Raw genomic sequence first — 27874 nt, 5'->3', positions numbered from 1 at the left:
TCTTGGTTGGCAGTTAATTTGCCTATCACCCTGATTAGCCCATGGGAAGCGTATTGGAGGTACGGTTAATTACCCTATTTGTCTTTTATTAGATAGGATTCCTTTTTGAGCATTAATATAAACGTTTTTGTGTGGACATGTTTTCATTTCTCTTGGGTATGTATGTATACTATATTGGAATTGCTGAGTCATAAGGTAATTCTATGTTTAAGCTTTTGAGAACTGCCAGACTATTTTTTTTAAAGCAACTGTACTAATTTACATTCACACAAGCAGTGTAGGGTTCCAGTTTCTCTGCATCTTTGCCAATACTTGTTATTGTCTTTTTCATTTTAGGCATCCTAGTTGTGTGAAGTATCAAATTGTGGTTTTCATTTGCATTTCCCTGGTGATTAAGGATGTTAACTCATTTTATATACTTATTGACCATCTGTTTATATAAAAGGCTAAGTGACGGAACAACTGAATGACCGGCTGACCGGTTCCTATGATGCGCACTGACCACCAGCGGGCAGACGCTCAATGCAGGAGCTGCCCCCTTGTGGTCAGTGCCCTCCCACAGCTGAGTGCTGCTCAGCTGACCGTTGGGCGCCAGATGCTGGGCTCAGGGCTGGTGAGCCTCTCCCACCTTCGCGGCAGCACTACCAAGCAGTTGCAGCGGTGGCAGGCACCCGCTCCGGCCATCTGCTGCTTCTGGCACTACTACATCCCTCATATCCGGCAGTCCAATATGCCCCGAGGGGTCCTGGATTACAAGAGGGCTCAGGCCAGGCTGAGGAACCCCAGTGGTGCACAAATCCGTGCACCGGGCCTCTAGTTTGTATATATATATATTCTTTGGAGAAATGTTTACTCACATCCTGTGCCCATTTTTAAATTATTTGTCCTTCTATTATGAACTTCTAAGATATATATATATATATATATATATATATATATTAGAAGCCTGATGCACGAAATTTGTACATGGGTAGGGTCCCTAGGCCTGGCCGGCAATCAGGGCCAATCTGTGGGGTGACAGGTGGGGTGATCGGGCGGCCCCTGCTGGCACCTACCTTGGCTGACCTGGCGCTGGCTGCTCGCCAGCCCCGCCCCCCACTGCCACCACCACAGGTTGCCTCCCTGTGTGGAGTGACTGGCAGGGTGATCTGCGCCCTCCCCCCCACCCCCCCGCTGGCACTCACCTTGGCTGTCCTGGGGCCTGTGGGCTAGGGGCAGCTCCTGCATTGAATGTCTGCCCCCCTGGTGGTCAGTGTGAGTCATAGCAACCGGTCGTTCCACCAGTTGTTTTGCTGTTTGGTTGATTTGCATATCAGGCTTTTATTATATAGGATTTCAAGTTCCTTATTGGAAATATGAGAAATACATGTTCTCCCATTCTTTGAGTTTTCACTTTCTTGATGATGTCCTTTGAAGTACAGTCGGGCCTTGACTTATGAGTTTAATTCGTTCCATGACGGAGCTCATAACTCAAATGACTCGTATGTCAAATCAATGCGACGTTCGCTGCGCCAACTAGCGGTGGGATATCTGAAGCTGGCTCATAACCCGAATTTTTTTGAGCTTGCAACTCAAAGCAAAAAATCGGCCGAGAGACGGCTCGTATCTCAAAAAAACTCGTTAGTCGGGACACTCGTAAGTCAAGGCCCCACTGCACAAAGGTTTTTAATTTTGAGGGAGTCCAGTTACCTTTTTTTTCTTTTGTTGCATGTAGTGCTTTCAGTGTTATTTCTAAGAAGATTGGCTGGCCCTAGATCAAAAAGATTTAATTCTGTATTTTCTTCTAAGAGTTTCATAGTGCTGTTACATTTAGATCTATGATCCTTTTCTTAAATTAATTTTTTAGGGAGTCATCATCAATCCATTTTGATTTAATTTTTGTCTAGGTGTGAGGATGGAGTAAATTTCATTCTTTCACAGATGTGGATATCTAGTTATTCCAAAATCATTTGTTGAGAAGCCTGTTTTTACACTCCCCCCCATTTAATCTTAGACCCTCCTTCAGCCCATGAACTCAGCTCTAGGGAAAGATGCAGAGTTAGTTAAAAGTCAGGTAGAATACCAAAATAATTGGAGGAGAGGCCACATTCGTTTCTGAGTTAAGCCTCAATTAAATCCTGTTACTAGTCTGTGTAACAAATCAACCCCCAACTCAGTGGCTTAAAACTGCAAACTTTCTGTAGGTCATGGATTTGAGGGGCTTAGCTATGTAGTCTGGCTTAGGTTCTCACAAAGTTACAATCAAGATGTTGGTGTTGCTGTCAAATCAAAGCTTGCCTGGGGACGGAGGATCTGCTTCTAAAATGGCTCGTTCTCTTGGCTGTTGGCAGAAAACCTCAGTTCCTCACCGCAGGGACTCCTCCATAGGGCTCTTAGAAACGCCCTCATGACTTGGTGGTTGGCTTTCCCAGAGCTAAAGATGGGGAAGGGAGAGGGAGAGAATGGAGCTGGAGTGCTTTTATGAAATAGGCAGAAATGACGATGTATAATGGCTAAGACTGATTACTTTCCTTAGAAAACTGATTATTTTCCTTAGAATTGAGTTACAGAGTTCAGCCCCAAGGACTGGAGGATTAGGTTCCACTTATTGAAAGTAGTATCAAAGAATTTGTGAATATATTTTAAACCACTGCATGTACTTGTCAGTTTTATTAAAATTAAGAAATTAAGGTCTAATTTCAAAGAGCTGATGTTCCTATGTACTATTTGCCATTTTATTGCTTAATAAAATAAGGTGATCTCCAAGTCATTTACTTTTCTTTGTCTTTTTTCTTTTTGCATGTCCTTTGATGTTTACAGTCTAACTAGGATCAAAACAAAGTGAAGAGGTATGTATATCAGAAATGTTATTTCAGCAAATATGACTGTGAAATAACATGATTTCTAAGTTTAAAAAAGTGCAGAATATTTTCTGCTCTTCTATATCCCTAAAACCTCAGCCATGTTTGCATTTCCTGAGAAGGATACCAGAGTGAGTTCTCTTTGAAGCTGTCTTTGAATACTTCTATGAACCTGTGTACTGTGACACCAAAGTATTTAATCACTTCTAATTTAAGAAACATTTTACAGTTAGATATTAACTTCATCTGAACCCATTTTAATACTTTACTTTAGTTCCACCTGCAAAATTCTTTTGTAGGTAATGATTTTTACATGATTTTGGAACTGGCCTCTAGTGGGACACTGTGGGAGGATGAACACAGAAGAGCTGGAGTTATTGAGTGACTCCAAATATAGAAACTATGTAGCTGCAATTGACAAAGCACTGAAGAATTTTGAATATTCCAGTGAATGGGCAGATTTGATATCCGCACTTGGAAAACTTAATAAGGTATGTCAGTCTTATGCATTTCATAAAAAGTAATAGAAAACAGAAATCTGTGTCTGTACTGGTACTTATTAGATTTCTCTAAATCTTGAAGTAGAAATTTGAAAACATAACCTCAGAATTACTTTTGTTACTGCTATTTTACTTTTTACAGTTGCATGACTATGTAGTCAGGCATATTTCTAAGACCAAAACAACAGTGCTTGAAAGTTACAGTTATTATCATTACCTATAAAAATACAATACTAAGAATCAAATATCCTAACCATGAAGGCTAATATATTTCTGTAATTGAGCATCTAATATGGTTGTAGAGTTCCTGGCAACAAAGTGGAAACCTGCATACGGAAAGCAGTAAGTAATATGTTTTTCCAAATGGTATGTAGCAGTAAGGAAATATTTTGTATATAGGCAAGCCTTAGTTATAGTCAGTACAGTATTTTTTACAAAAGTGACAAGCAGTCATTTGTAGCTTGGCCTTGAATAATCTTTCTTGATTTGTGTGGTTTTTATCCACGATAATTATGGTGGTATCATTGATCAACTCATAGTTTTAGATTTTTGACCTTTTTTTAAAATTAAATTTTTTATCACCTTACACCCATAGTTTCTTATTTTTTTGGACTTAAAAAAACAGTTGTCATTAAATAGGAATACTTCTAAATATTAAATGGATCAGGGGAGGAGATAGAAAAGGAAAGCTCTTTCAATAACAATTATTTTTATTTTTATTTTTAATCTTTACCTGAGGATATGTTTTTATTGATTTTAGAGAGAGAGGAAAATTGGGGGGGGGGGGGTAGAAAGAGAGAGAAAGAGAAAAAAATCGATATGAAAGAGAATCATTGATCCCTACGCACCCAGTCCATGGAATTGGCAACCGAGGTATATGCCCTAACTGGGAATTGAACTCACGACCTTTTTTTTTCTTCTTCTTTTTTCTTTTTTTGTCTAAGGGATGAAGCTCCAATCAACTGAGTGACCCGGGTTGGGCCCAGTAACAATTTTAACATCAAATAGCTTAGCATAGAGTTATTAGGAAAGAAATTTATCTTAAAATATACACCAAGAACACTAGTTTTCCACCTGATACTCTTACCTTGATATCTTAAAAAGAAAATCTTACATTTTCAGTGTGCCAATTGCAACTAAGTACCAGTTTGCTTAAAGGTAGTTAGGTTCCCTTTTGGTCTAAAGATTCTCTTTCTGAAGACTTACTAGGAACTATGTTTAAAAGCAATTCAGGATTGTGGAAATTATTGTAAATATTACAATTACTTGCTGTAATATGATACACTAAACTAGTGGTTGTCCCTCTTCCAACTATATATCTATGTTGAAGTCCAATATTCTCTATATATTTCAAACTACATCAAAAATAGATGAAAGGCTGATTAACATTAATGTTTTACAAAAAATATAAAACAATGCCTCTCTTCTGAATGTTTTTGGAAATATAGTTATTTTTAATAAAAATGTTACTTAACATGCAATGAAGTCTTAAAAGCACATTAAATATTTGTTTCAATTTTCAGTTTTAATTTCAAATATAATATACCTTGATATAACTGACAAAACTAAAAGTTCTTTGGTCTTCTCTCTAATTTTTTGAAGTATAAATAAGTTCTGTAAGGATTTTTGATAATAGTGTGTTAGAAAGTGGAAATAACATGAGATGTAATACTTTTTCTCAACTGAATTAAAATGTTTTCTTCAAGGTTTTACAGAATAATGCAAAGTACCAAGTGGTGCCCAAAAAGCTGACTATAGGGAAACGCCTAGCTCAGTGTCTGCATCCAGCATTACCAGGTGGAGTTCATCGCAAGGCACTTGAAACGTATGAAATTATCTTCAAAATCATTGGACCTAAGCGACTTGCCAAAGATCTTTTTTTATATAGGTAAGAATAATTTTACCATCTATTTACATGTAAATAAAAATATTTTTAAACTATGCTTTTTGTAGTAAAAGCTAAAAAATTGAAAATTCCTTGATGGAGGTTTTCAGAGATGGACTTTTAAAAATTTTTTAGAGGTAGAGAAGAAGGGGTGGGGTGAGAGGGAGCGGGAGAGAGAGAGAGAGAAGGAAATATCAGTTGGTTGTTCCACTTATCTGTGCATTCACTAGTTGCTTCTTATATGTGCCCTGACCAGGGATCCAACCTTAAACCTTGGCATATCAGGACAATGCTCTAACCAACTGAGCTATCTGGCCAGGGCCTCCGATATGTATCCTAAATATTTTGATAGTTAAATGATTCAGAGAAATTTAGAATATTCCTTAATAAGTAATTTTTTTCATAGAGGTCATTTATGAAGTTTTCATTCAAAATTATTGAGACTACAGTATTCTCTACCTTTTTAAACTTGAGAACTATCTTCAGAAAAAATAGGATACCTTGATCTCTCAGTAACTTTCAACATTCTTTACTTGAAGTATTCTTTTCTCTTGGCTTCTGTGATACCATGTTCTCCAGTTTAGCCACTTGATCACTTGCCTTCTCTTCTTTCCCTGTTATCTACATATGGAGTTTCTTAGGGCTTGCTTAGTCCTGTGCCTTATGATTTCACTTTATATTTACCTCTTGGGCAGGTTTATCCATTCCCATGATTTATCTTTAATGTGCAATTGATTTATTTTGCTTAGCATGATATTCTCAAAATTTATTCATATTGTCACAAATGGCAGTATTTCATCTTTTCTTATGGGCTGCGTAATACATATATATATATATATATATATATATATATATATGTATATATATATATATATCTGTGTGTGTGTGTGTGTGTGTGTGTGTATGCCATATCTTTTTTATTCATTCATCTATCAAGGTGTTGCTGGGTCATATAAATCAAATAGGAAAAGTCAAGAATCTATGGTTCACTCATGTGTGGAATATAAAACTAAAAGTAACAAATGAACAGACAAACCAGAACTCATAGACACAGACAACAGTATGGTGGTTACCAGAGGGGAAGGGAGGTTGAGCGTCAGTAAAAGGTAAAGGGGGGTCAAATATATGGTGACTTTGGGTGATAAATACACAGTGCAATATACTGATGATATATCATAGAATTGCACACTTGAAACCTATATACTTTTATTAACCATTGTCACCCCAATAAATAATTTTTTAAAAAGGACAATTGAAGCTCAGCCTGTTCCAAACCAATCTCATCTTCTTCTGTTATAAACCCAGGCCTTCTGCAGTGCACCATGTCAATCCATTTACACAAGCCTGAAATATGAAAGTTCCACTTGATATCTTATTTTACATATCCTCCTCCTTCCCATGCACATTCTGTCACTACCAGTTCTGTTTCATAGTGGTTAAGAGCAGAGGCAGTGTAGTCAAGACTGCTTACCTTTACCAATAACTCGTTCTGTGACATGGGACCATTTTCTTCACCTCTGTGTGTGTGTGTTTTCATCCGTAAAGTGACCAATTTTATAGGTTAATAGAATTAAGAGAGTTAATATATTCAAAGTGTTTAGAACAATGTGCAACATTAGTTCAATAAATGTTAGCTATTATTCTGATATATGTCGCAAATTTATTTCTCTCTACTTTCACTAGCAGCATCCACTCTAAATAAGCATCATATCTAGCCTGATTTTTATCACTGGCCTCATAACATTTACACATCTGTTCTTATCCTCTTATATATACCCTTTTCTCCACACAATAGCAGAGTAAACTTTTTAGTATATTAAATATTGTCATTCCACTGCTAAAAACCTTCACTGACTTCTGTCATACTTAAAAACAAAATTCAAAATCATTACCATGGCTTCTATGGCTTTATATAGTCTGGCCCTGGCCCTGTCAATGACCTTCAACCCCTACCACTTTCTCCCCAGTTTATTCCATTCTGGTGACACAGATCTCTTTGCTTATTCTTCCTCATTTTCTTTGCTTTTCCCTTACCCTAAATATTCTAATAGAGGTCTCTGATTAAATATCAACTCCTCAGAGAAGACTTGCCTAATTACCCCTCCTGAAATAGCTCTGCCTCTACATCTTTGTAGTTTTACTATGATGTATTCAGGTATCTTTTTATTTATCCTGGTTGGGGTTTATTGGGATTTTTAAATCTATGGACTAATGCTTTTAATCACTTCTGGAATCTCTTTGAGAGAAAATTTGCCTTTATTCTCTCTTCCATTTTTTGGAAATATGATTAAACATATGTTAGATCTTCTCACTCTGGCTCCCGCATCTCTTAAACCTTCTTTGCTATTTTCAAACTTTTCTCTCTCTAATGCATTCTGGGTAATTTCCACTTACCTAGCTTCCAGGTTACTAATTCTTTCTCTTTTTTCATGTATTTGTAAAATATTTTGTGCTTCCCCATCTTTATACCATAGTACGTTTAGTTAACACATTCATCCCCTTGCATAGTTACATATGTGTGTTTATGCTAATACTAGAGGCCTGGTGCACGAATTAGTGGGGTCCCTTGGCCTGGCCGTGATTGAGGCCTATTGGGGGGCCAGCTGCTGGGGGGAGGGACCTCAGAAGGTTGGCTGGCTGGCCGTGGGGGAGGGACTCTGGGGGGTGCAGCTGGCCAGGGGGAAGTACCACGGGAGGGGGTCGGCCGGCCAGGGGGAGGTGGCTGCAGGAGGTTTGCTGTGGGAGCGCACTGACCACCAGGGGGCAGCTCTTGCATTGAGCGTCTGCCCCCTGGTGGTCAGTGTGCATCATAGCGATTGGTCAACTGGTCGTTCTGGTCGTTCAGTCTTAATGTTCACTTAGGCTTTTATATATATAGATGATACTGTTTCGATTACTATAGCTTTGTAATATCAGAAATTAGAAAGTATGATGCATTTAGCTTTGTTCTTCTTTCTCAGGATTTCTTTGACTATTCAGGGTCTTATGTGGTTCCAAATGAATTTTAGAATTTTTTAAAGTTTTTCTGTAAAAAATGCCTTTGAAATCTTGATAGGAACTTCATTGAATCTTTTGGTACTATGGATATTTTAATAACTTCTATTTATGGACATGGGATATCTTTCTGCTTATTTGTGGCTTCAGTTTTTTTCATTAATGTCTTAGTTTTTTATTCTATTGTATATGGGGTTGTTTATTTTTCATAAAATTCAGTTTTAGTGTATAGAAACACTACTGATTTTTTTTTCATGCTCACCCAAGGATATTTTCCATTGATCTTCAGAGAGAGAGAGAGTAGAAGGGAGAGAGAAACATTAATGTGAAAGAGACACAGAGACGGTTGCCTTCTGTCCTTTCCCCAACCAGGGCCAGGGATTGAACCTGCAACTGAGGTACATGCCCTTGATGTACCCATGACCCTCTGGTCTGAGGGCCAGTGCTCTGACCACTATGTCAAACCGGCTAGGGCTAAACACTATTAATTTTGTACATTGATTTTTAAAAAATTAGTTCTAATAGTTTTGATGGAGTCTTTAGAATATTCTATATAAAATTATGTCATCCGTGAATAAAGACAATTTTACTTCATCCTTTCCAGTTTGGATGCCTTTGTTTTCCTTTACTTGCCTGATTGCTCTGGCTAGGAGTACTCTGTTTTCAGTACTAGTTTCAATAGTGGGCTGTGTTGAATAGGAATAGTGAAAGTGGGCACCCTTGCTTTCTTGTTCCTGATAGAGAAAAGCTTTCAACCTTTCATCATTGTATAATGTTATCTGTGGAATTGTTATTTATGACCTTTATTATATAGAAGTATGTTCTTCTGTACTCAATATTTTATAGTTTTTATCATGAGTAGATAATTGAGTTTTATCAACTACTTTTCTGTATCTATTGAGATCATATTATATTTATCTTTCATTCTAGTAATGTGATGTATCACACTTACAGAATTGTTGAATTGCATAAGTCGAACCATTCTTGAATCCTAGGGATAAATCTCACCTGGTACTGGTGTAAATTCATGGTGTATGATATTGGCCTATAATTTTCCTTTTAGTGTTCTTTTTTTTTTTTTTTTTTTTCCTTTTAGTGTTCTTATCTGGTTTTAGTATCAAGGTAATGCTGGCCTCCTAAAATGAGCTGGAGAATGTTCCCTCCTCTTCAGTGTTTGGGAAGAATTTCACAAGGCTTTCCCTTGTTGGGAGGTTTTTGATTATTGATTCAGTCTCCCAATTTCCTTTTTATTGCTCTGTTTAGATTTTTTATTTCTTCAAGGTTTAATCTTGGTAGGTTTTATATTTTTAGGAATTCATCCATTCTAGGTTATCTAATTTTTTGCATATAATTTTTTATAGCAGTTTCTTATGATCCTTTATTTCTGTGATATCAGGTGTAATGTCTCCTCTTTCATTTATAATTTTATTTATTTGGGCTCTTTTTCATTCTGTCTTAATGAGATTAATGCAGTTCAGGTATTGTCAATTTTGTTAATTGTTTTTGAAAGAAGTAACTATTTTATTAATCTTTTCTATTGTTCTATTTATTTCCTCTATTTCATTTATTTCTGCTCTAATATTTATTTTCTTTCTTCTGCTAGTTTTGAGCTTACCTTGTTCTTTTTTTTTTTCTACCTCCTAGGGGTATAAAGTTAGGGTGCTTTATTTGATGTCTTTCATTTTTCTTGATATATGTATTTATCACTATAAACTTCACTCTTATGACTGTGTCTCCATAAGTTTGGATATGTTGTGCTTCCATTTTTATTTGTGTCTAGGTATTTTTTATTTCCCTTTTGATTTCTTCTTTAACCCCTAGGTGTTTAAGGAATGTGTTGTTTAATTTCTGTGTATTTGTGAATTTTCTTATGTTAATGAGGTGTAGTTTCATACTATTGTGGTTAGAAAAGATACTTGATATAATTTCTATGTTCTTGAATTTGTTGATACTTCTTTTGTGATCTATTCTTCAAAATGTTTCAGGTGCACTTGAGAAGAATCTGTATTCTGCTGCTATTGGATGGAATGTTCTATAAATGTATATTAGATCCAGTGGGTCTATAGTGTTATCCAATCCAGTTTATTCAATCTGATCTTCATATGTTCCCCCTGTGATCCCTGTGAGGTGAGACCCAACTGGACCTACTGAGAAGCATTCCACAGTCCTGAGGGTGCTGGATGTCTACCCTGGGCTTTTTCTCACTAGAGAAACTGTAGGGCAAGAGTGTGGTACTGTGCCAACCTGGGGAGGGCAGTACAGTCAGAGTGTAACCATTCCTCTTACCCTTTCAATGCGGTCCTTCTCAGTCTTTGTGGTCCAGAGGTGGTGCTTCATCCTCACCCCATATCCTGGGATTTTCACAATGTATCTTGTCTATGGATAGTTGGTAGTTTGTTCTCTTGTGATAGGGACTGAAGTTGGGAGCAACTTATATTGCTATCTATATCATTAATTCTTTTTCTCTTTTTTTAAATTGTTGCTGTAATTTACATACAATAAAATGGACGATCATAAGTGTTCACTTTGATAAGTTTTGTCAAATGTAGTCAATTGTGTAGCTACCACTTAAAGCAAGATAAGACATTTCTGTCACCAGAAAATTTCCTCCTATCCTTTTCTAATCAAAATCTCTACCTCTCCAGCTATCTATGTATATTCCTCTTTGTCCCTCTCTTTTTCTGTTTCTGTTTATATCTATACTGGAGGCCCGGTGCACGAAATTCATGCATTGGGGGGAGGGGGTCCTTCAGCCCAGCCTGCATCCTCTCGCAATCCGGGACCACACGGGGGATGTCCGACTGCTGGTTTAGGCCTGATCCCACAGGAAAACTGGCAGTCGGACATCCCTCTTGCAATCTGGGACTGCTGGCTCCTAACCACTCACCTGCCTGCCTCCCTGCCTGATCACCCCTAACCACTCTGCCTGCCTCATTGCCACTAACCACTTGCCTGCCTGCCTCATTGCCCCTAAACCACTCTGCCTGCCTCATTGCCCCTAACTGCTCTCCTGCCTTCGTGATCGCCCCTAACTACTCTGCCTGGCTGCCTGATGCCCCTAACCACTCACCTGCCTGCCTGTTCGCTCCTAATTGCTCGCCTGCCTGTCTGATCATCCCTAACCACTTGCCTGCCTACCTGATCACCCCTAACCCCTCTGCCAGCCTGCCTGATTGCCCCTAACTGCCTTGGCCCCCGCCGCCGCAGCTTTGTCCGGAAGGACATCAGGATTGACATCTGGAAGGTCGTTCGGCTGTATGGTCTAAAGCATATTGCGCTTTTATTATTATAGATATCTATATTTATGTATTTATCCCCAAAGTCTGTGGCTTGTCTTTTCACTCTCTAAATGACATCTTTGAAGAATCAACATTTCTTAATGCTCTTTTTTGAAGAAGGTTCTTAATTTTAATGAAATCTAGTTTATCAACCTTTTCTTTTATATGTAGTCTATTTGTTTAAGGAATCTTTGCCTTGGATATTATTGCTAAAATTTAGAAATACAATGATTTTTCTATATTGACTTTGTATCCAGCAACTTTGCGAAATTCACCTATTTTTTCTAATAGTTTTTAGACTCTTTGGGGTTTTCAGTATATATAGTCATATTATAATAATGAGTTTTATTACTTATAGTCCATTTTTAAGATATTTGCTTGTCTTACTGAACTGACTGGGAACTCTAGTACAGTGTTAAAGAGAAGTGGTAATGATGAACATCATTCTCATGTCCTCCACCTTAGGTAGAAAGTGTTCAATATTTTTAAAGTTTTAATGTACCTCTCATTTCTGGAATATGTGTAGTTTGCTTATGATTTGTAATCTTTATGTCACTAGATTTATTTTGCCTTTTTTTTTAGTTGTCTTGAATCTATGTTCACTAAAGAGTGACTGGTTTAATATTTTTATCTGGGTTGATGTTAAGTTGGAAATTTTTTTCCATTTTCTGGAAGTTTTATAAGATACAGTTTCTTAAATATTTGGATGATTTCCTCATTGAAGACATTTGGACTTTATCTTTGTAGGAGAGTTTATAGTTAAAGATTTAATTTCTTTAGTAGGTATAGAACTATTTAAAGTTTTTACTTACATCAGTTTTTTTTTCTAGAAATTTGCCCATTTTATCTAAATGTTAAGATCTGTCTCCCTGAAGTTGTTCATTATATACTACTAGAGGCCAGGTGCATGACATTCATGCACTGGGGGGGTGGGGTCCCTCAGCTCAGCCTGCTCCCTCTCGCAGTCTGGAAGCCCTCGGGGGATGTCCGACGCTCAGCTTAGGCCCGCTCACCCCAGGGAGCGAGCCTAAGCTGGCAGTCGGACATCCCCCTGGGGGTCCTTAGTGCTGCCGTGGAGGCCACCCTTCTGGCTGAGCAGTGCTTCCCCTGTGGGAATGCACTGACCACCAGGGGGCAGCTCCTGTGTTGAGCGTTTGCCCCCTGGTGATCAGTGCACGTCATAGTGACCAGTCATTCTGCTGTTCGGTCGATTTGCATATTAGCCTTTTGTTATATAGGATTGTGATCTTTGCAATATATATGATCTATAGTGGTGTCTCTTTCACTCTTGGCATTAGTGACTTTAATCTTTTTTTTTCACTTTGATTAGTCTTATGAGTTTACCAATTTTATTAGTTTTTTGAAAAATAAACTTTTAGCTTTGCTGGTTCACTTTACCATGAATATGTTTTCTCTTTCTTTAATTTCTGCTCAGATAAGTCTTCTCTGAATACTGTGTTTAAAATTGCAATATGTGCCCCTACTTTTCCTCCTCTGCCTTTTTTTTTTTATCTCTGTGACATTTATCACCATCTGAGTTATATATTGTTGGGTTACTGTATATATTCTACCTTAGTTCCTTGAAAATAAGTTTTATGAGGGTTATGGGGCGGGCATTTTTTTATTATTATTTTATTTTATTTTTTACTTTTTTTATTGCTTAAATTATTATGAAGAGTATTATATATGTCTCCTTCTTTTCCCCCCCTTTAATATTCCCCCGGCTCCCCCTACCCCCCAGTGTCTTATGTCCATTGTTTATGCCTATATGCATTCATACAAGTCCTTCGGTTGACCTGGGGCAGGAATTTTTAAAAAAATATTTTTATTGATTTCAGAGAGGAAGGGAGAGGGAGAGATAGAAACATCAATGATGAGAGCGAATCATTGATCAGCTGCCTCCTGCACGCCCCTACTGGGGATCAAGCCCCCCAACCCAGGCATATGCCCTTGACTAGAATCAAACCTGGGACTGTTTAGTCCACAGACTGATGCTTTATCCACTGAGCAAAACCAGCTAGGGCAGGAATTTCTTCATATAATTTATGAGTTGTTATAGCCTCAACACCTTAAAAACTATGTGACAGGTAATAGATCCTGAATGAATAATCTAAAGCAGTGGTTCTCAACCTTCCTAATGCTGAGACCCTTTAATACAGTTCCTCATGTTGTGGTGACCCCAACCATAAAATTATTTTCATTGCTACTTCATAACTGTAATTTTGCTACTGTTATGAATAACAGTAAATATCTGATATGCAGGGTGTATTCTCATTGTTACAAATTGAACATAATTAAAGCATAGTGATTCATCACAAAAACAATATGTAATTATATATGTGTTTTCTGATGGTCTTAGGCGACCCCTGCGAAAGGGTCGTTTGACCCCCAAAGGGGTCGCTACCCACAGGTTGAGAACAGCTGATCTAAAGAAATGTTATTTGTTAAGTTATTCAGTTCTTTGATACTATAAATATTATAATGAATGGATGTTGAATTTTGTCAAATGTTTTTTCTGTGTTTATTGAGAAGAATATATGATGTTTTTCTTTAATTCTATTAATGTGATGTATTGCATTGGTTTTTTTTTTGCTTGTTTGTTTGTTTTGGCATATGTTGAAATATCCTTGTATCCCAGGTATAGATCCCCCTTGATCATGGTGAATAATCCTTTTAATGTGCTGGTGAACTCAGTTTGCTAGTATTTTATTGAGCATTTTTGTACCATATTCATCAGGATATTTGTTCATAGTTTTCTTCTCTGCCAGTGTCCTTTTCTGGCTTTGGTTTGGCCTCAGAAAATGAGTTTGGGAGTGTTTTCTCTTCTTTGATATTTTTTGGAAGGATTTTCACTAATGATTTTTTAAATGCTTGCTAAGATTCACCAGTGAAGTCATTTGGTCCTGGGCTTTTCTTTGTTGGGAGTTTTGTGTTTTTTTTAATTACTGATTCAATCTCCTTACTAGTAATTGGTCTATTCAGACTTGGTATTTCTTCCTGAATCAGTCTTAATACTTTGTATGTTTCTAATAATTTTTCCATTTCTTCTAGTGTGTCTAGTTTGTTGGCATATAGTTGCTAATGGTTTTATATTTTTAAACAGTTCTGGATTATTTCCTCTTCTTGCAAATGCTGCCATGTCTGTGAAACCAACATTGCTAAGTTTGTATGAGATATATTACCTGCCTTTGGGTAAAACACTGAAGCCTGGTCTACAAGGATTGCTAACTGGTATTCTTCCTGGCTTAGAAGAAGGATCAGAGTACTATGAGAGGTAAGATGGTATGCAGCTAAGTAATCGAAGTCATAGATTTGTCAGCAAGCATCCTTAAATCAGTAATGTTTTAACATCACAAAAATTAACTCTTCTAGATCCTTCAGTATACCACCTGGAGTTTCTGTAGCAAAAAAATTATTGTAATTATCTGGTATGTGTATCACACTGGAAATAAAGCTAGGTGATAAGAGCACACACTTGGGAGATAAATGAATTAGGTTCAAATCCTGGCTCCACAGATACTGTGTGAGCTCAGGAAAGCTTTTTTAAACATTTCTGAACTTTTTTCAATTTCCTTATCTATAAAACAAGCATAATACTTATTTCAATGTGTTATTGTAATAATGAAATCATTTAGTCTACAGCCTAGCATATATAAGTCACTCAAAAAATTGTAGCCCACAATTTAAAATAAAAATACAGTAGGTAGGACGTTTAGATTAATTTTTAAAATGGGAAATTGGGCCAATGCCAACAGTTTTTAAATTGTTAGTGCTGGAAAATATCCTAGCTCCAAGTGAAGTGCTGTTTTACTAGCTGTTGATATAACACTGTTGATATTTTAACTTTAAAATTATTTTATCTGCCCAGCCAGTGTTGGTCATTAATTGAGCATCGACCCATGAACCTGGAGATGATGATTCCATTCTTTGTCAGGGCATATGCCTGGGTTGCTGGCTAAGTCCCCAGTAAGGGGCATGCAGGAGGCAGCTGAGCTGATCAATAATGATTCTGTCTCATCATTGATGTTTCTATCTCTCTTTCCCTTTCTCTCTCTGAAATCAATAAAAACATTAAAAATTTATAAAAAAGGATTTTATTTCTTTTGGAGCCTATTATCATTTCTAGGGAAGTTAATAGTTGTAGACAATGCATGATGGCATTAAGTATCTTTAATATCTTATTATTCTTACCGAAAAGGGGACTTACGAGTTGAGATGGCAAAAATAGAAAATGTCAGACTTATTTTATAAGTAGACTTAATTTTTAAATTTAAATAATTTATTTTAGTATAATTACCTACTACTCCATTTTATTGTATTTCATCTGCTCCCATAATACAGTAAGAATCTAATCCTGAAAATATTGGATAATATTTATAGGCTGCTTTGAGAAAAATTAATTTTGTCCCCAAAGCTTATTTTCTTTTCTTTTTCACTTATTTGCTTACAATTTTAGAAATATAACATGAGGTTACTTTATAAATCAGTTTTGTTTTGAATTATTGCATTAATTTTCCTAAGGGAAGTATAGAATCAATATCACTTTATAACTCTTATTAGTTACAATTAGAAATTTTAACATAGAAATGAATAGTGATCTTTATTAATGTGGTATCCCTATGATTTATCTTGTGTGTCATAGTCCATTTGTGCTGCTATAACAATGTACCCCAGACTGGATAGCTAATAAACTACAGAAATTTATTTCTCACAGTCCTGGTGGTTGGAAATCTAAGTTCAATTTACCATCATGGTCTTGTTCTAGGGCAGGGGTGGGCAACCTTTTTGTGAGTGTGTGCCAAAACCAGCAAAATCTCTGACTCAAAATTTTTCTGTGTGCCAACCCTAATTTTTTGAGAACATATTATACCTACTTGATATATCTTAAGGTGTACGTATGTGAAGAACCTTGAAGAAATAATAAAATTCATTCAAGCGACAAAAACACAGTATATGATGATGAAAAATACATTTATTTTTTAATGTATACATGTATACTGATAATCCAACAGAAAACTTTATGACTCCGTTTGGTATTATCAGTGGGACTTTTGCTGCTGCATCTCTGATGACAGAGATTTTACATCAGGTTTATATTTCGTGACCTTCAGAGATATGCACGAGCTACTACTTTCATCCATCAGGCTACTCTACTCCTATTATGAGACTTAACAGAATTCATCACTGAGAACAAAAGATTCACAATTGTAAATGCAAGATTATAAGGGAGGGTTTCGCGTGCCAGCAAAAGTTACTGGTGTGCCATGTTTGGCACACATGCCAGGGGTTGCCCACCCCGTTCTAGGGCGAGCACTCTTTCTGGTTAGTAGCTCAGTTCTGTGGGTTTCTTTCATAAGAAAACTAATACCATTCAGGAGGGCCTTCATGACTTAAGCATTTCCCAAAAGCTTTCACCTCCTAATAACATCACCTTTGGGGATTAAAGTTTAACATGTGAATTTTGAGGAGCCAGAAACATTCAGAACATAGCATTATCATTAGCCACTTATTCCACACATGTCCTATGAAAGGATTTGTAAATACTTTCTTCTTTCAATGCATAGATAAATTGAGGTCAGAAGGGATTATAGGTTAGTATTATAGCAAGTAAACAATAAAACTCCTCAGATTCTCTTGATTCTGCTATGCTATAATATCATCTATATTTGTGTATTGTTCATTTTATGTTCACAAGAAATCAAGAGTAATTTTTTAAAATATATTTTTTATTGACTTCAGAGAGGAAGGGAGAGGGAGAGGGAGATAGAAACATCAATGATGGGAGAGAATCATTGATCGGCTACCTTCGGCATGCCCCACATTGGAGATCGAGCCCACAACCCGGGCATATGCCCTGACTGGAATTGAACCCTGACCTCCTGGGTTCATAGGTCGATGCCCAACCACAGAGCCAAGCAATCCGGCAGGAGTAATTTTTAAATGTAATCCTTAATAGAGCAGTAATGATTTTGTCATAGGTCTAATTCATCAAAGTTGTTGTTAATTACATAGTGTGATTTTAAAGAGAAAGAAATATTTGGAAATGCCCATTTAAGATTTTATAGAAAATTAACAGAAAATATGTTTTGCTATAAGAGTACTACTAACTAAAAGTGTATGGTGTTTAACAACCCGCTGATATAGATAGGGCTTGTGATATTGTTTTTGCTATCTTAGTTTTATAGATGAAGAAACTGAACTGAAGATGTATTAAGTGATTTCCCAAATTACACAGCTAGTAAATGGTGGAGACGGGACGTAAATCTGGTCCTCTGATTTCTAAAGTACATGCTTCTTCCAGGCTACCACACTTGTCTCTTGAGTGGAGCATATGACTATAACATGGATACTTTCATACTTTCTGGAAGAGAATAACAATTTATTATCTGACAATAAATCTTTCCCTTCTTAAACTATCTTATTTTGTCCCTCAGAACAAACACATTGTTGGAAAAGGTTGCTGCTGCAGTGGACCAATCAGCATTCTATAGTGCCCTCTGGGGTAGTCTTCTCACCAGTCCTGCTGTGCGTTTACCTGGAATCACGTATGTTCTCGCCCATTTGAATAGGAAGCTTTCCATGGAAGATCAACTTTATATAATTGGCAGTGATATTGAGTTAATGGTAGGTCCATATATGGTTGCTCCTTGAACAAATACTACTTTAGAATCAGTACATTATTTCAGACAGATATTGAAAGTCATGCCACAAACAGAGTTCCTATTTTCATGGAGCTTACCTTTTTCATCAAGGAAACTTAAAGACAAAAATAATCAGTAATTATTGTTTTTAAAATCTTCAGAATTTTTTTTCATGAAAAGGAAATTGTTATTTATATGTTATTTTTATTATCTGTTATTCAAGCAAATAAGTAATCTTTATATCATCTTGCTTGCTTATCAGACCACTGTTAACATAGCCACATTTATTATGTTATTCTGAAATGAACCTTCTCTTTGATCATAGTTTTCTTTAAAAGAAAGACATGTTTTAGACAAAATGATAGCTATATTCTGTGTGGGATTTGTGTCAGAGGATGTAGTACTAAAATCAGATAGTGGAAAAAATCACACTGATTGTTTATACTTTTTAATTTGAAGATTAAGAACAGAAGGAAACCATTTATCTCTGGAAGGTTGTACTCTTAAAATACTCAATGATTAAAAAACAAAGAAAGCCTCAAGGGTCCTTTGGAAAATTAAAAAAACAAACAAATTTTAATTAATCATCCTGTACTTTACTTCCACATGATTATATATGATTGAGATTTTTGTGCAGATTTTCAGTTATATTTATTAAAGTATAATTAACATACACTGAAATTAACTTGTCGAACATGTACAGTTTTATGAATTTTGACAGACACACAGTCATGAGACCAATGCTACAATCAAAATATAGGGTATTTATTTATATCACCATAAAACGTTCTTTTGTGCCCCTTTGTGGTCACTCCCCTTCCCCTGCACTCCTAGGCTTTTGCAAACACTGGTCTGTTTTCTGTTTCCATAGTTGTGCTTTTCCCAGAATGTTATGAATAGAATAATACTGTATTAGCCATTAATTCTTTTTTAAAAAATATATTTTTATTGATTTCAGAGAGGCGGGGAGAGGGACAGAGAGATAAAAAACATCAGTGATAACAGAGAGTCATTGATTGGCTGCATCCTGCAAGTTCCCTACTGGGAATTGAGCCTGCAACCTGGGCATGTGCCCTGACCAAAATCAAAACATAACCTTCTGGTTCATAGGTCGACACTCTACCAGTGAGCCAGGTGGGCAGGGCATAGCAATTAATTCTTGTTTCCTTCACTTGACATAACAGATTTGAGATTCATTTATGTTTTTGCATGTATGAGTAATTTGTGGTATGAATGTACCACAGTTTGTTTACTTATTCACTGATTAATGGATGATTAAATTGTTTCCAGTTTGGGGTAATTATGGAAAAGGTACTGTAAACATGTGCGTAGAATTCCTTATGTAGACATACGTTCTTATTTCTTGGGAAAATACCTAGGGATGGGATTTTTGGTTTATATGGTAAATGTATTTTTAACTTTTTTTAAATAACAGCTTTATTGATATATATAATTCACATACCCTTTTAAGTTGTACAGTTTATTGTTTTTAGTATATTCATAAATCTGTGCAACTATCATCACTATCCAATTTCAGAACATTTTCATTACCCCATTCCCACTCACCATACTCCTTTATTCCTGCCCCTAGGAACCACTTATCTATTTTCTGTTTCTGTAAATTTGCCTGTTCTGGACATTTTATATAAATGGATTTATATAATATGTAATCTTTTATGAATGGCTTTTTTCTCTTACCATAATATTTTCAAGATTTGAAGCATGTGTCAGTACTTCACTCCTTTTTATGGCTGAATAATATTCCATTATATGGATATCTGTATCACATTTTGTTTTTCCATTCATCAGTTGAGGGACTTCTGGGTCTTGTCTACTTTTTCGCTGTTAAGAATGATGCTCTATGCCCTAACCGGTTTGGCTCAGTGGATAGAGCGTCAGCCTGCAGACTGAAGGGTCCCAGGTTCGATTCCGGTCAAGGGCATGTACCTTGGTTGCAGGCACATCCCCAGTAGGGGGTGTGCAGGAGGCAGCTGATCGATGTTTCTCTCTCATCGATGTTTCTATCTCTCTATCCCTCTCCCTTGCTCTCTGTAAAAAAATCAATAAAATATATTTTTTTAAAAAAATGATTCTCTATGAACATTCATGAATAAGTGTTTCTGTAGGCATGTTTTCTTTTGAGTATATACTTAGAAGTGGAATTGTGGGTCATATGGTAACTCTATGATTAACTTTTTGAGGAACTGGAAAGCTGTTTTCCATAGTGACTGTACCAATATACATTTCCACCAGCAATATATGAGGGGTCCTACTTCTGCACATCCTTGTGAACACTTGTTATTGTCTGTCTTTTTATTATACTCATCCTAGTGGATGTGAAGTAGTTTTGATTTGCATTTCTCTAATGACTAATAATATTGAGTGTATTTTCTTGTAGTTTTGGACCATTTTTATATCTTCTTTGGAGACGTGCCTATTCAAAGTTCTTGCTCATTATTTAAATTGGGTTATTTCTCCTTTTCTTGTTGAGTTGTGGGAGTTCTTTATTTATTTTGAATATTAAACCCTTATGTGTGTATGACTTGAAAATATTTTCCCCATTCTGTGGATTATCTTGTCAGCTTCCTTTTTTTTGTTTTAAATCCTCACTTGAGGATATGTTTTCTTTTAAAATTGATTTTAGAGGGAGGGAGAGGAGAGAGAGAAAGAAAGAAAGATTAATGTAAGAGAGAAACATGGATCTGTTGCCTCCTGTATGCATCCCACCGGGGATCAAACCTGCAGCCTGGATATGTGTCCTGATTGGGAATTGAATGGGGTATGGGACAACGCTTCAACCAACTGAGCCAAACCGGCCAGGATTTCAGTTTTTAATTGTGTCCTTTGAAGCACAAAAGTTTTAATTTTGATCAAGTCCAATTTATGTTTTTTCTCTTGTCATTGTGCTTTTGGTGTTATATAATATCTAAGAAATTGTGCCTAATCCAAGGTCACAGGTATTTACTCCTACATTTTCTTGTAATGTATATTTAAGTTTACAAGAAACTGGCAAATTGTTTTCCAAAATGGCTACACCATTTTTATGTAGATCTTTAAATGTATTGGTTTTTGCATTTCCTTTTAATTATTTAAAAAATATTTTTTATTGATTTTAGAGAGGGAGAGAGAGATAGAAACATCCATGATGAGAGAGAATCACTGATTGGCTGCCTCCTGCACGCCCCACACTGGGGATCAAGCCCGCAACCCGGGCATGTACCCTGACCGGAAATCGAACCCAGGACCTTCTGGTTTCCAGGTCAATGCTCAACCACTGAGCCACGCCGGCTGGGCTCCTTTTAATTATTTAATGAAAGTTTTAAACAAGTCATTTTATAATTTTTTTTGAAAGACAAATGCCATAATTGGAAAACCATTTGCAATAAGTCATAGTGAAAGAACTAAACTCTCTAATATTGAAAGAGGTACTATCAATAAATATAGTGGAAGAATGCATTTGAACAGATAATGTACCTATGAAATAAAAATAATTTAAACATGAAAAGGTGCTCAACATTACTTATAAGAGAAATAAAAATTTAAATACACCAAGATATCAGTTTTCATATATCAGAGTGACAAAAATAAAAATGCATGGGTAAACATGGAAAAACAGAAACTGTCACACATAGCTGTTGGGAATATAAATATATGTAACCTTAATAGAAAGCATCACACTGATTAAGTTGCAATTGTGTATACCCTAAGACCTGGCAACACTACTTTGAGGGATGTATTTGTATATTACGTAAGTATATTGCAACATTATTTACAATAATAAATGTCTGCAAACAGTATAAATGTCTATCTTAGGAACCTAGTTAAATAGAGTTTATATATGAAATAAAGTACTTCCATGGCCATAAAAAATAATAAAGTACTTTATGTACTGATAAGGAACGATCTCCAAAATATATTTTAAAATGAAAATGGCAGGGTTTTGGATCCATGCCTGTGTATTTTTGTTTACTTATACTTGCAGAAAATATTCACTAGTAATACTGCTTGCTTGCAAAAAGGAAATTGGATAAATGGTTGGAAGACAGAGATGGGAGAGAACCTTTTTGCTTTATACTCTTTTGTGCTTCTTCATTTTTTTAAAATATATTTTTATTGATTTTTTTACAGAGAGAAAGGGAGAGGGATACAGAGTTAGAAACATCAATAAGAGAGAAACATCGATCAGCTGCCTCCTGCACACTATTCCCCCCACCCCCCACTGGGGATGTGCCCGCAACCAAGGTACATGCCCTTGACCGGCATCGAACCTGGGACCCTTCAGTCTGCAGGCCGATGCTCTATCCACTGAGCCAAACCAGTTAGGGCTGTGCTTCTTCATTTTTAAGCCGTCATAAGATATTTACCTATTCAGATTGATGTAAATATATTTAATTATTGATAAGATGCTCAGAATCATATTTATTTTATGGGAGAAAATGAAGAGTTGTTAAATTTTCATGTTACACATTTCCCAGTGTAACAATAGATAATAGATACTAAAGGCTCTCTCATTTTAGGTAGAAGCAGTAAGTACCTCGGTGCAGGACTCAAGTGTACTTGTACAGAGAAGCACGCTGGACCTCATACTTTTCTGTTTTCCATTCCACATGAGTCAGGTAAAACATTAATGTTGATCCTATATAATAAAAGGCTAATATGCAAATCAACCGAAGGACAGAATGACTGGTTGCTGTGATGCGCACTGACCACCAGGGGGCAGACGCTCAATGCAGGAGCTTTCCCCTGATGGTTAGTGCACTCCCACAGGGGGAGCTCTGCTCAGCCAGAAGCTCTGAGCCAGGCTCACAGCTGGCGAGTGCAGAGGTGGTGGTGGGAGGTGGGAGCCTCTCCTGCCTTCGCAGCAGCGCTAAGGATGTCCCACTGCTGTCAGTGGGACATCTCCTCAGGGCTCCTGGACTGTGAGAGGGCGAAGGCTGGGCTGAGGGACTCCCTCCACCCACCCGAGTGCACAAATTTTGTGCATTGGGCCTCTAGTATTAATATAAGGCATTCTTTGTAAAATCACAATTTATGATGTATAGTTATTTAAGCTGGATTCTTTTGTTTTATAAACTAGTAAGTACATGGAAAACAAGTTCCTTTTCAAGGAGTGGAACTTGTGACAATTATAAAGAAAAAAGTTTGTTGATTTGGATAAGAATATGTTAATTGAAATAGGTAATTTCATACCTTTAAAAACAGTTCTAACCTATAATAAGCAGGAAGTACTCATTGCTAGTTGTGAATGTGCCAGGACTTTGAACCCAGGCCTTCTACCAGCTGTTATCTCTGTCCTGTTATTTTTTCTTGGTTTGGTGATTTTGAGATTGTCAGACCTTTGCAAATAATGATTCACAGTGATATCCTCTAGAACTTTTATTACAAAATGGGAGCAATTAATTTAACAAATCATAATTGAAGCATTTCATTGCTGGAACTTTAATCAGTATCCTCATTTTTTAAGGAAGTCATCTAAATTCTTTTGAGTTGTAAACCTTAATGCGGAATGTTGTAGAGCACCAGTATGTAAGCATTCAGAATGGTGAACTACATGTCTAACAAAAGTAATAAGAGAATTTCTACCTTGGAAATGTAAGTTTATTTCTTAAAAGTCATTAGCAGAAAAAGCTATTATTTGAGGTTCTTTTAAAGAACGTTAGTTAGATAACCAGTGAGTTTTATTATGATCGGTCATGCTCAACTTTTTCTTTATTACTTTATTAATTTTGAAATTGAATTATCAATAATAGAAGAATTTTATACTTCATTGCCAATACTGTTGCTAATTGGGACATAAATCACCCCCAGTTTCTATTTGGAGTCTTTCCATTCTTAAATCAATGGCCCTTATTTCACTCTGGCTTTTCACAGGAAAATTCCCTGGGACATCTCAATGTAGTCTAAACTTACTTACTAGTATAGGGCTGGTGAATAACCCACAAGATAAGAGTAATTTTTACTTTTTTAAAGGCCCACAAAAGAAAATAAAGAAGAATATGCCAAAGAAATATATGTGGCTCAAAAGCTTAAAATATTATGTCCCTTTATTGACCTTTGCTCTTAAACTTTCCCATTGCCTTCTTCCCTTGCAAACATTCAATATTATTAGTCCTTCAGATTACTGATAGGTAACTCAACAATATCTGAGAAATTAAGTCAGTGTAGACTTAAATTGAGAAGAATTAATTTGTAATTTCACTGACCACTGTTTCTCAATGTTTTTTCAGCCTGAGCTTTCTTCAGTACTTTCTTACTCCACCACCTCTGTATCCCTCCCAACCCAGGCTTTTTCAAGCCTTACCTTCTTTAACTCATATTATGAAAATAACAGCTATGTTGACTATCTTTTAAAAGTAATGCCCTACCCAGGCCCAATTCTAACACTCTTTCTTCTATTTCTGTACCAAATCATTAGATTTCCCGAGAATAAGGATCATGAAAAAGTCATCTTTGTTCTCCACTTTCCCTCTTTCTATGACTATTAATTGTTTTTCTTATTTTAATTTTTTTAAAACATTTAATTGTTTTTCTTGAAGTGACAGGCTCACTTTATTTTTATGTTATTTATTCATTTCTAAATATATTTTTATTGATTTCAGAGAGGAAGGGAGAGGGAGAGAGAAACATCAGTGATGAGAAAAAAATCATTGATTGGCTGCCTACTGCACACTCCCCACTGGGGATTGAGCCCACACCCCAGGCATGTGCCCTTGACCAGAATAGAACCTGGAACCCTTCAGTCCAAAGGCCAACACTCTATCCACTGAGTCAAACCGGCTAGGGCTATTTTTTAATTTTTTTGAGAAAATGTATTTCAAGTGTCCAAGCATGATAATCATAGTTTGTGTCAATCATTCTTTCAGGTAAAAATGGTATTCTGTGAAAAAAATCTGGTAGGTCAGTTCAAAATTCAGTCATACAAGTGAGTTTCTTTGAGACATCTATCATATTGCAGTATACACAGGCGTGTGTTATGTGTACTTCCCATTTTATTACACAGAATATTAAAAAATACTAAAAGGGTCAATATTTTATAAAGTAAATTTTTGCTGCTTCAACAACATTCTTAAGTGAAACTGACTTTTATTGTTTGTTTTGGTTTCTTAATGTAATACAAGTGTATGGCACTAAAAAAATACAATGACTACAAGTGCAGTGGATGCCACTGCTGTACTGCTTCCTTTCTTGCTAAGATGCCAGCAGTTTTACCCCCTATCACACGATCAGGGCAAATATCAACATAGTAAAAAAACAGAACATCTTGCTATTGTTCTGATCTAGTTTTTACCTTATGGACCTCCTGAAAGGGTCCTAGAGATTCCCTTAGAGCAGTGGTTCTCAACCTTGGCTGCACATTAGAATCACCTGGGAATCTTTTTAAAATCCTGAGGCCCAGAAATCAAGAGTTTAAAAAGATTCCCACGTGATTCTAATATGCAGCCAAGGTTGAGAACCACTGCCTTCGAGTCTGGGAATCACACTTTGAGAATTTCTTAGGTTAATGGAAAACATTTGTGTTTTGATGAGTGACTGTAATTTGTCAGCTGTTGATGATTTGTATTTTGTAACATTTCAATTATTTCTCTAAGATTCCTTGAAAACAAATAAAAAGGGTGAATCCCTTTTTAATACTGTCAAGAAGAATGGTGTAGTAAAATGGTCACCAGTTTGATTAAAGGGAGGTCACTTCTTATTCAACTTGGGCACTAACCAGGCTTTTACATTAGGCTAAGTACTGAGGCTCTGTGAAACTTGGGTTTTTTATTTGAGAGTGATTGTTAACTAGTTGATTTCAATGTTATTTTCTAATGCTCACACTCCAAGCTTCTGTTCTAAATGGATTATTTAGTAATATTATTAAAACTAACATCAATTCTCATATGCATCTATGCATAACCCATAGACACAAACATAGGGTAATGAAGGCTTGGCGGTGAGGGGGAGGAGAGGGCAATGGGGGAAAAGGAGACATATGTAATACTTTCAAAAATAAAGATTTATAAAAACAAATAAAAAAGAAAGAAAAAATCCTAATATCAATTAACAGGCTCCCTTTTATCTTTCTTTTAACTTTACCTTTTTTTAGCTAAAACAAGGTTTCCTTTAATAAAATAAACTTTTGAATGTATTGTAAGGGGTGTGTTTTGTTTTTTAAAGAGGAAAAAGTAATGTTTTTATATGTGATTAAATACAACCACATTCCTAACTTTTTCAGGCCACTCGACCAGATATGATCAGGATCTTGTCAGCAGCCCTTCATGTAGTATTAAGGAGGGACATGTCTCTGAACCGAAGACTTTATGCATGGCTTCTAGGTAGGTGTTTCATGTGTGGTCTTAGCTGGGAAAAGATGGAGGAAAGTTTGCTATACATAAATATTATCAAGTGCTATGTATGGCCTAAATGAAGAAACTAAAAACTTTGTTTAAATAGACAATTAAAATGTAAACACTATTAACTGTGTATTGTATGGAGAAATTTCAAAAGCTTCTTAGTTGAAGAGGCTAATTCATAAGTCATGATTCCTTTGATAAGCTTTTTCTGCCCTTTATAAGTTGAGATTGTTCTACTATAAATATGTAGACAAAGAAGAATAACTTAATAATCAAAATAGAGACATAATTCCTAAAATTTTTAAAATACATATTTTTATTGTTGATAGTATTATAGGTATCTCCCACTTTCCCTCCCTTTATCTCCCTAATTCCTAAAATTTTTAAGTCATCAAAGGAATCAGGACTAGTACTACTGGCTCACACATGGTACTAGTCTCTCAGGCAATAAAGCATCGTGCATACTTTGTTCTTCTATACTTTTCGTCAGTGTTTGCCCTGTCTTCACAACTCATTACCACCTGGAGTCGGACACAATATCACTTAATTTTAATTTTCTGACTCTGCAGTTATTTCACTGTTCATAAGACTTATGTAAAGAAAAAAACAGGATAATTCTGAAAAAAATACTATGTTACTCGCTTCCATATTGAATTGGTTTTCCTTTATTAAACTATCTAAAATGATCTCTCTTGCTGACATTGATTGGGCTACTAATCGGTAAGTGTTTAGTTTTGAGATATTCGTTGTTTTGGTGTTAGTGAACAACAGTTTTGAGAATTTTAATTTATTTCGCAATTTATTTCTGTGGAGGTTTTGATAACAACGGTGCTATCATAGGACCCAGAAGCACAAGACACAGTAATCCTGAAGAACATGCTACTTACTATTTTACTACCTTTTCAAAAGAATTGTTGGTCCAGGTAATGAATATTTTCATTTTGGTTACTCTCTGACCATTAGAGTTGCTCAACAAGTGTAAGATAAGGTTCTACTTTAATTGAATTAATTCATAATTGAAGAGGTAGAGACAAGCCTCACAAACTTCCTGAGTGACAATAATAAGCAAATGACCACAATAAAATGAATAAGTAATTTTAAGATTGACTCACTTCTGTGTAAGTCCAGACATTTTATTTTTTTTAGTTTGTTTTCATGACTTTATTAAAACATAGTTGCAGCTTCTTACCTGTCTGCCCTATGAAAATTGGAGCTTTTCCAAAATGAGCCAGGATCTGTGTTATTTCCTCTGAAGCCCCAGGGAAATTTGGGTTGCAACAGGAATCTAAATGTTTGGTAAAACTACTTTTGTAATGGAAATGTTAAAATGAACTATAGATGTATTTTATATTATTTTTACATCAATTTTATTTATTTAGGATATCTCAAAATAAAATAAGAAA

General features: G+C 36.0%; 1 protein-coding gene across 8 annotated transcripts in view; it reads left to right on the top strand.

The window, feature by feature from the left end:
* DOP1A (DOP1 leucine zipper like protein A) overlaps positions 1–27874 on the top strand; it is a 104249-nt gene that overhangs the window by 16713 nt on the left and 59662 nt on the right. For 5 of the 8 annotated variants that reach the window (XR_009453463.1, XM_059701082.1, XM_059701081.1 and 2 more), the window contains exons 2-9: positions 2809–2828; positions 3140–3331; positions 5047–5228; positions 14601–14771; positions 17932–18125; positions 22660–22754; positions 26354–26453; positions 27285–27394. Coding sequence is in view for 7 of the 8 variants with exons in the window: in XM_059701082.1 (XP_059557065.1) it covers positions 3194–3331; positions 5047–5228; positions 14601–14771; positions 17932–18125; positions 22660–22754; positions 26354–26453; positions 27285–27394 (990 nt within the window). In the remaining variant the exon portion in view is untranslated. The remainder of the gene's footprint in view (positions 1–2808; positions 2829–3139; positions 3332–5046; positions 5229–14600; positions 14772–17931; positions 18126–22659; positions 22755–26353; positions 26454–27284; positions 27395–27874) is intronic. The other 3 variants (XM_059701088.1, XM_059701083.1, XM_059701084.1) reach the window with 2 other exon arrangements.

Source organism: Myotis daubentonii, chromosome 6, assembly GCF_963259705.1.
Source record: "Myotis daubentonii chromosome 6, mMyoDau2.1, whole genome shotgun sequence".
Classification (NCBI taxonomy): Eukaryota; Metazoa; Chordata; class Mammalia; order Chiroptera; family Vespertilionidae; genus Myotis; species Myotis daubentonii.
Note: the sequence above shows the minus strand (reverse complement) of the source record. Positions and strands in the feature narration are given on the sequence as shown.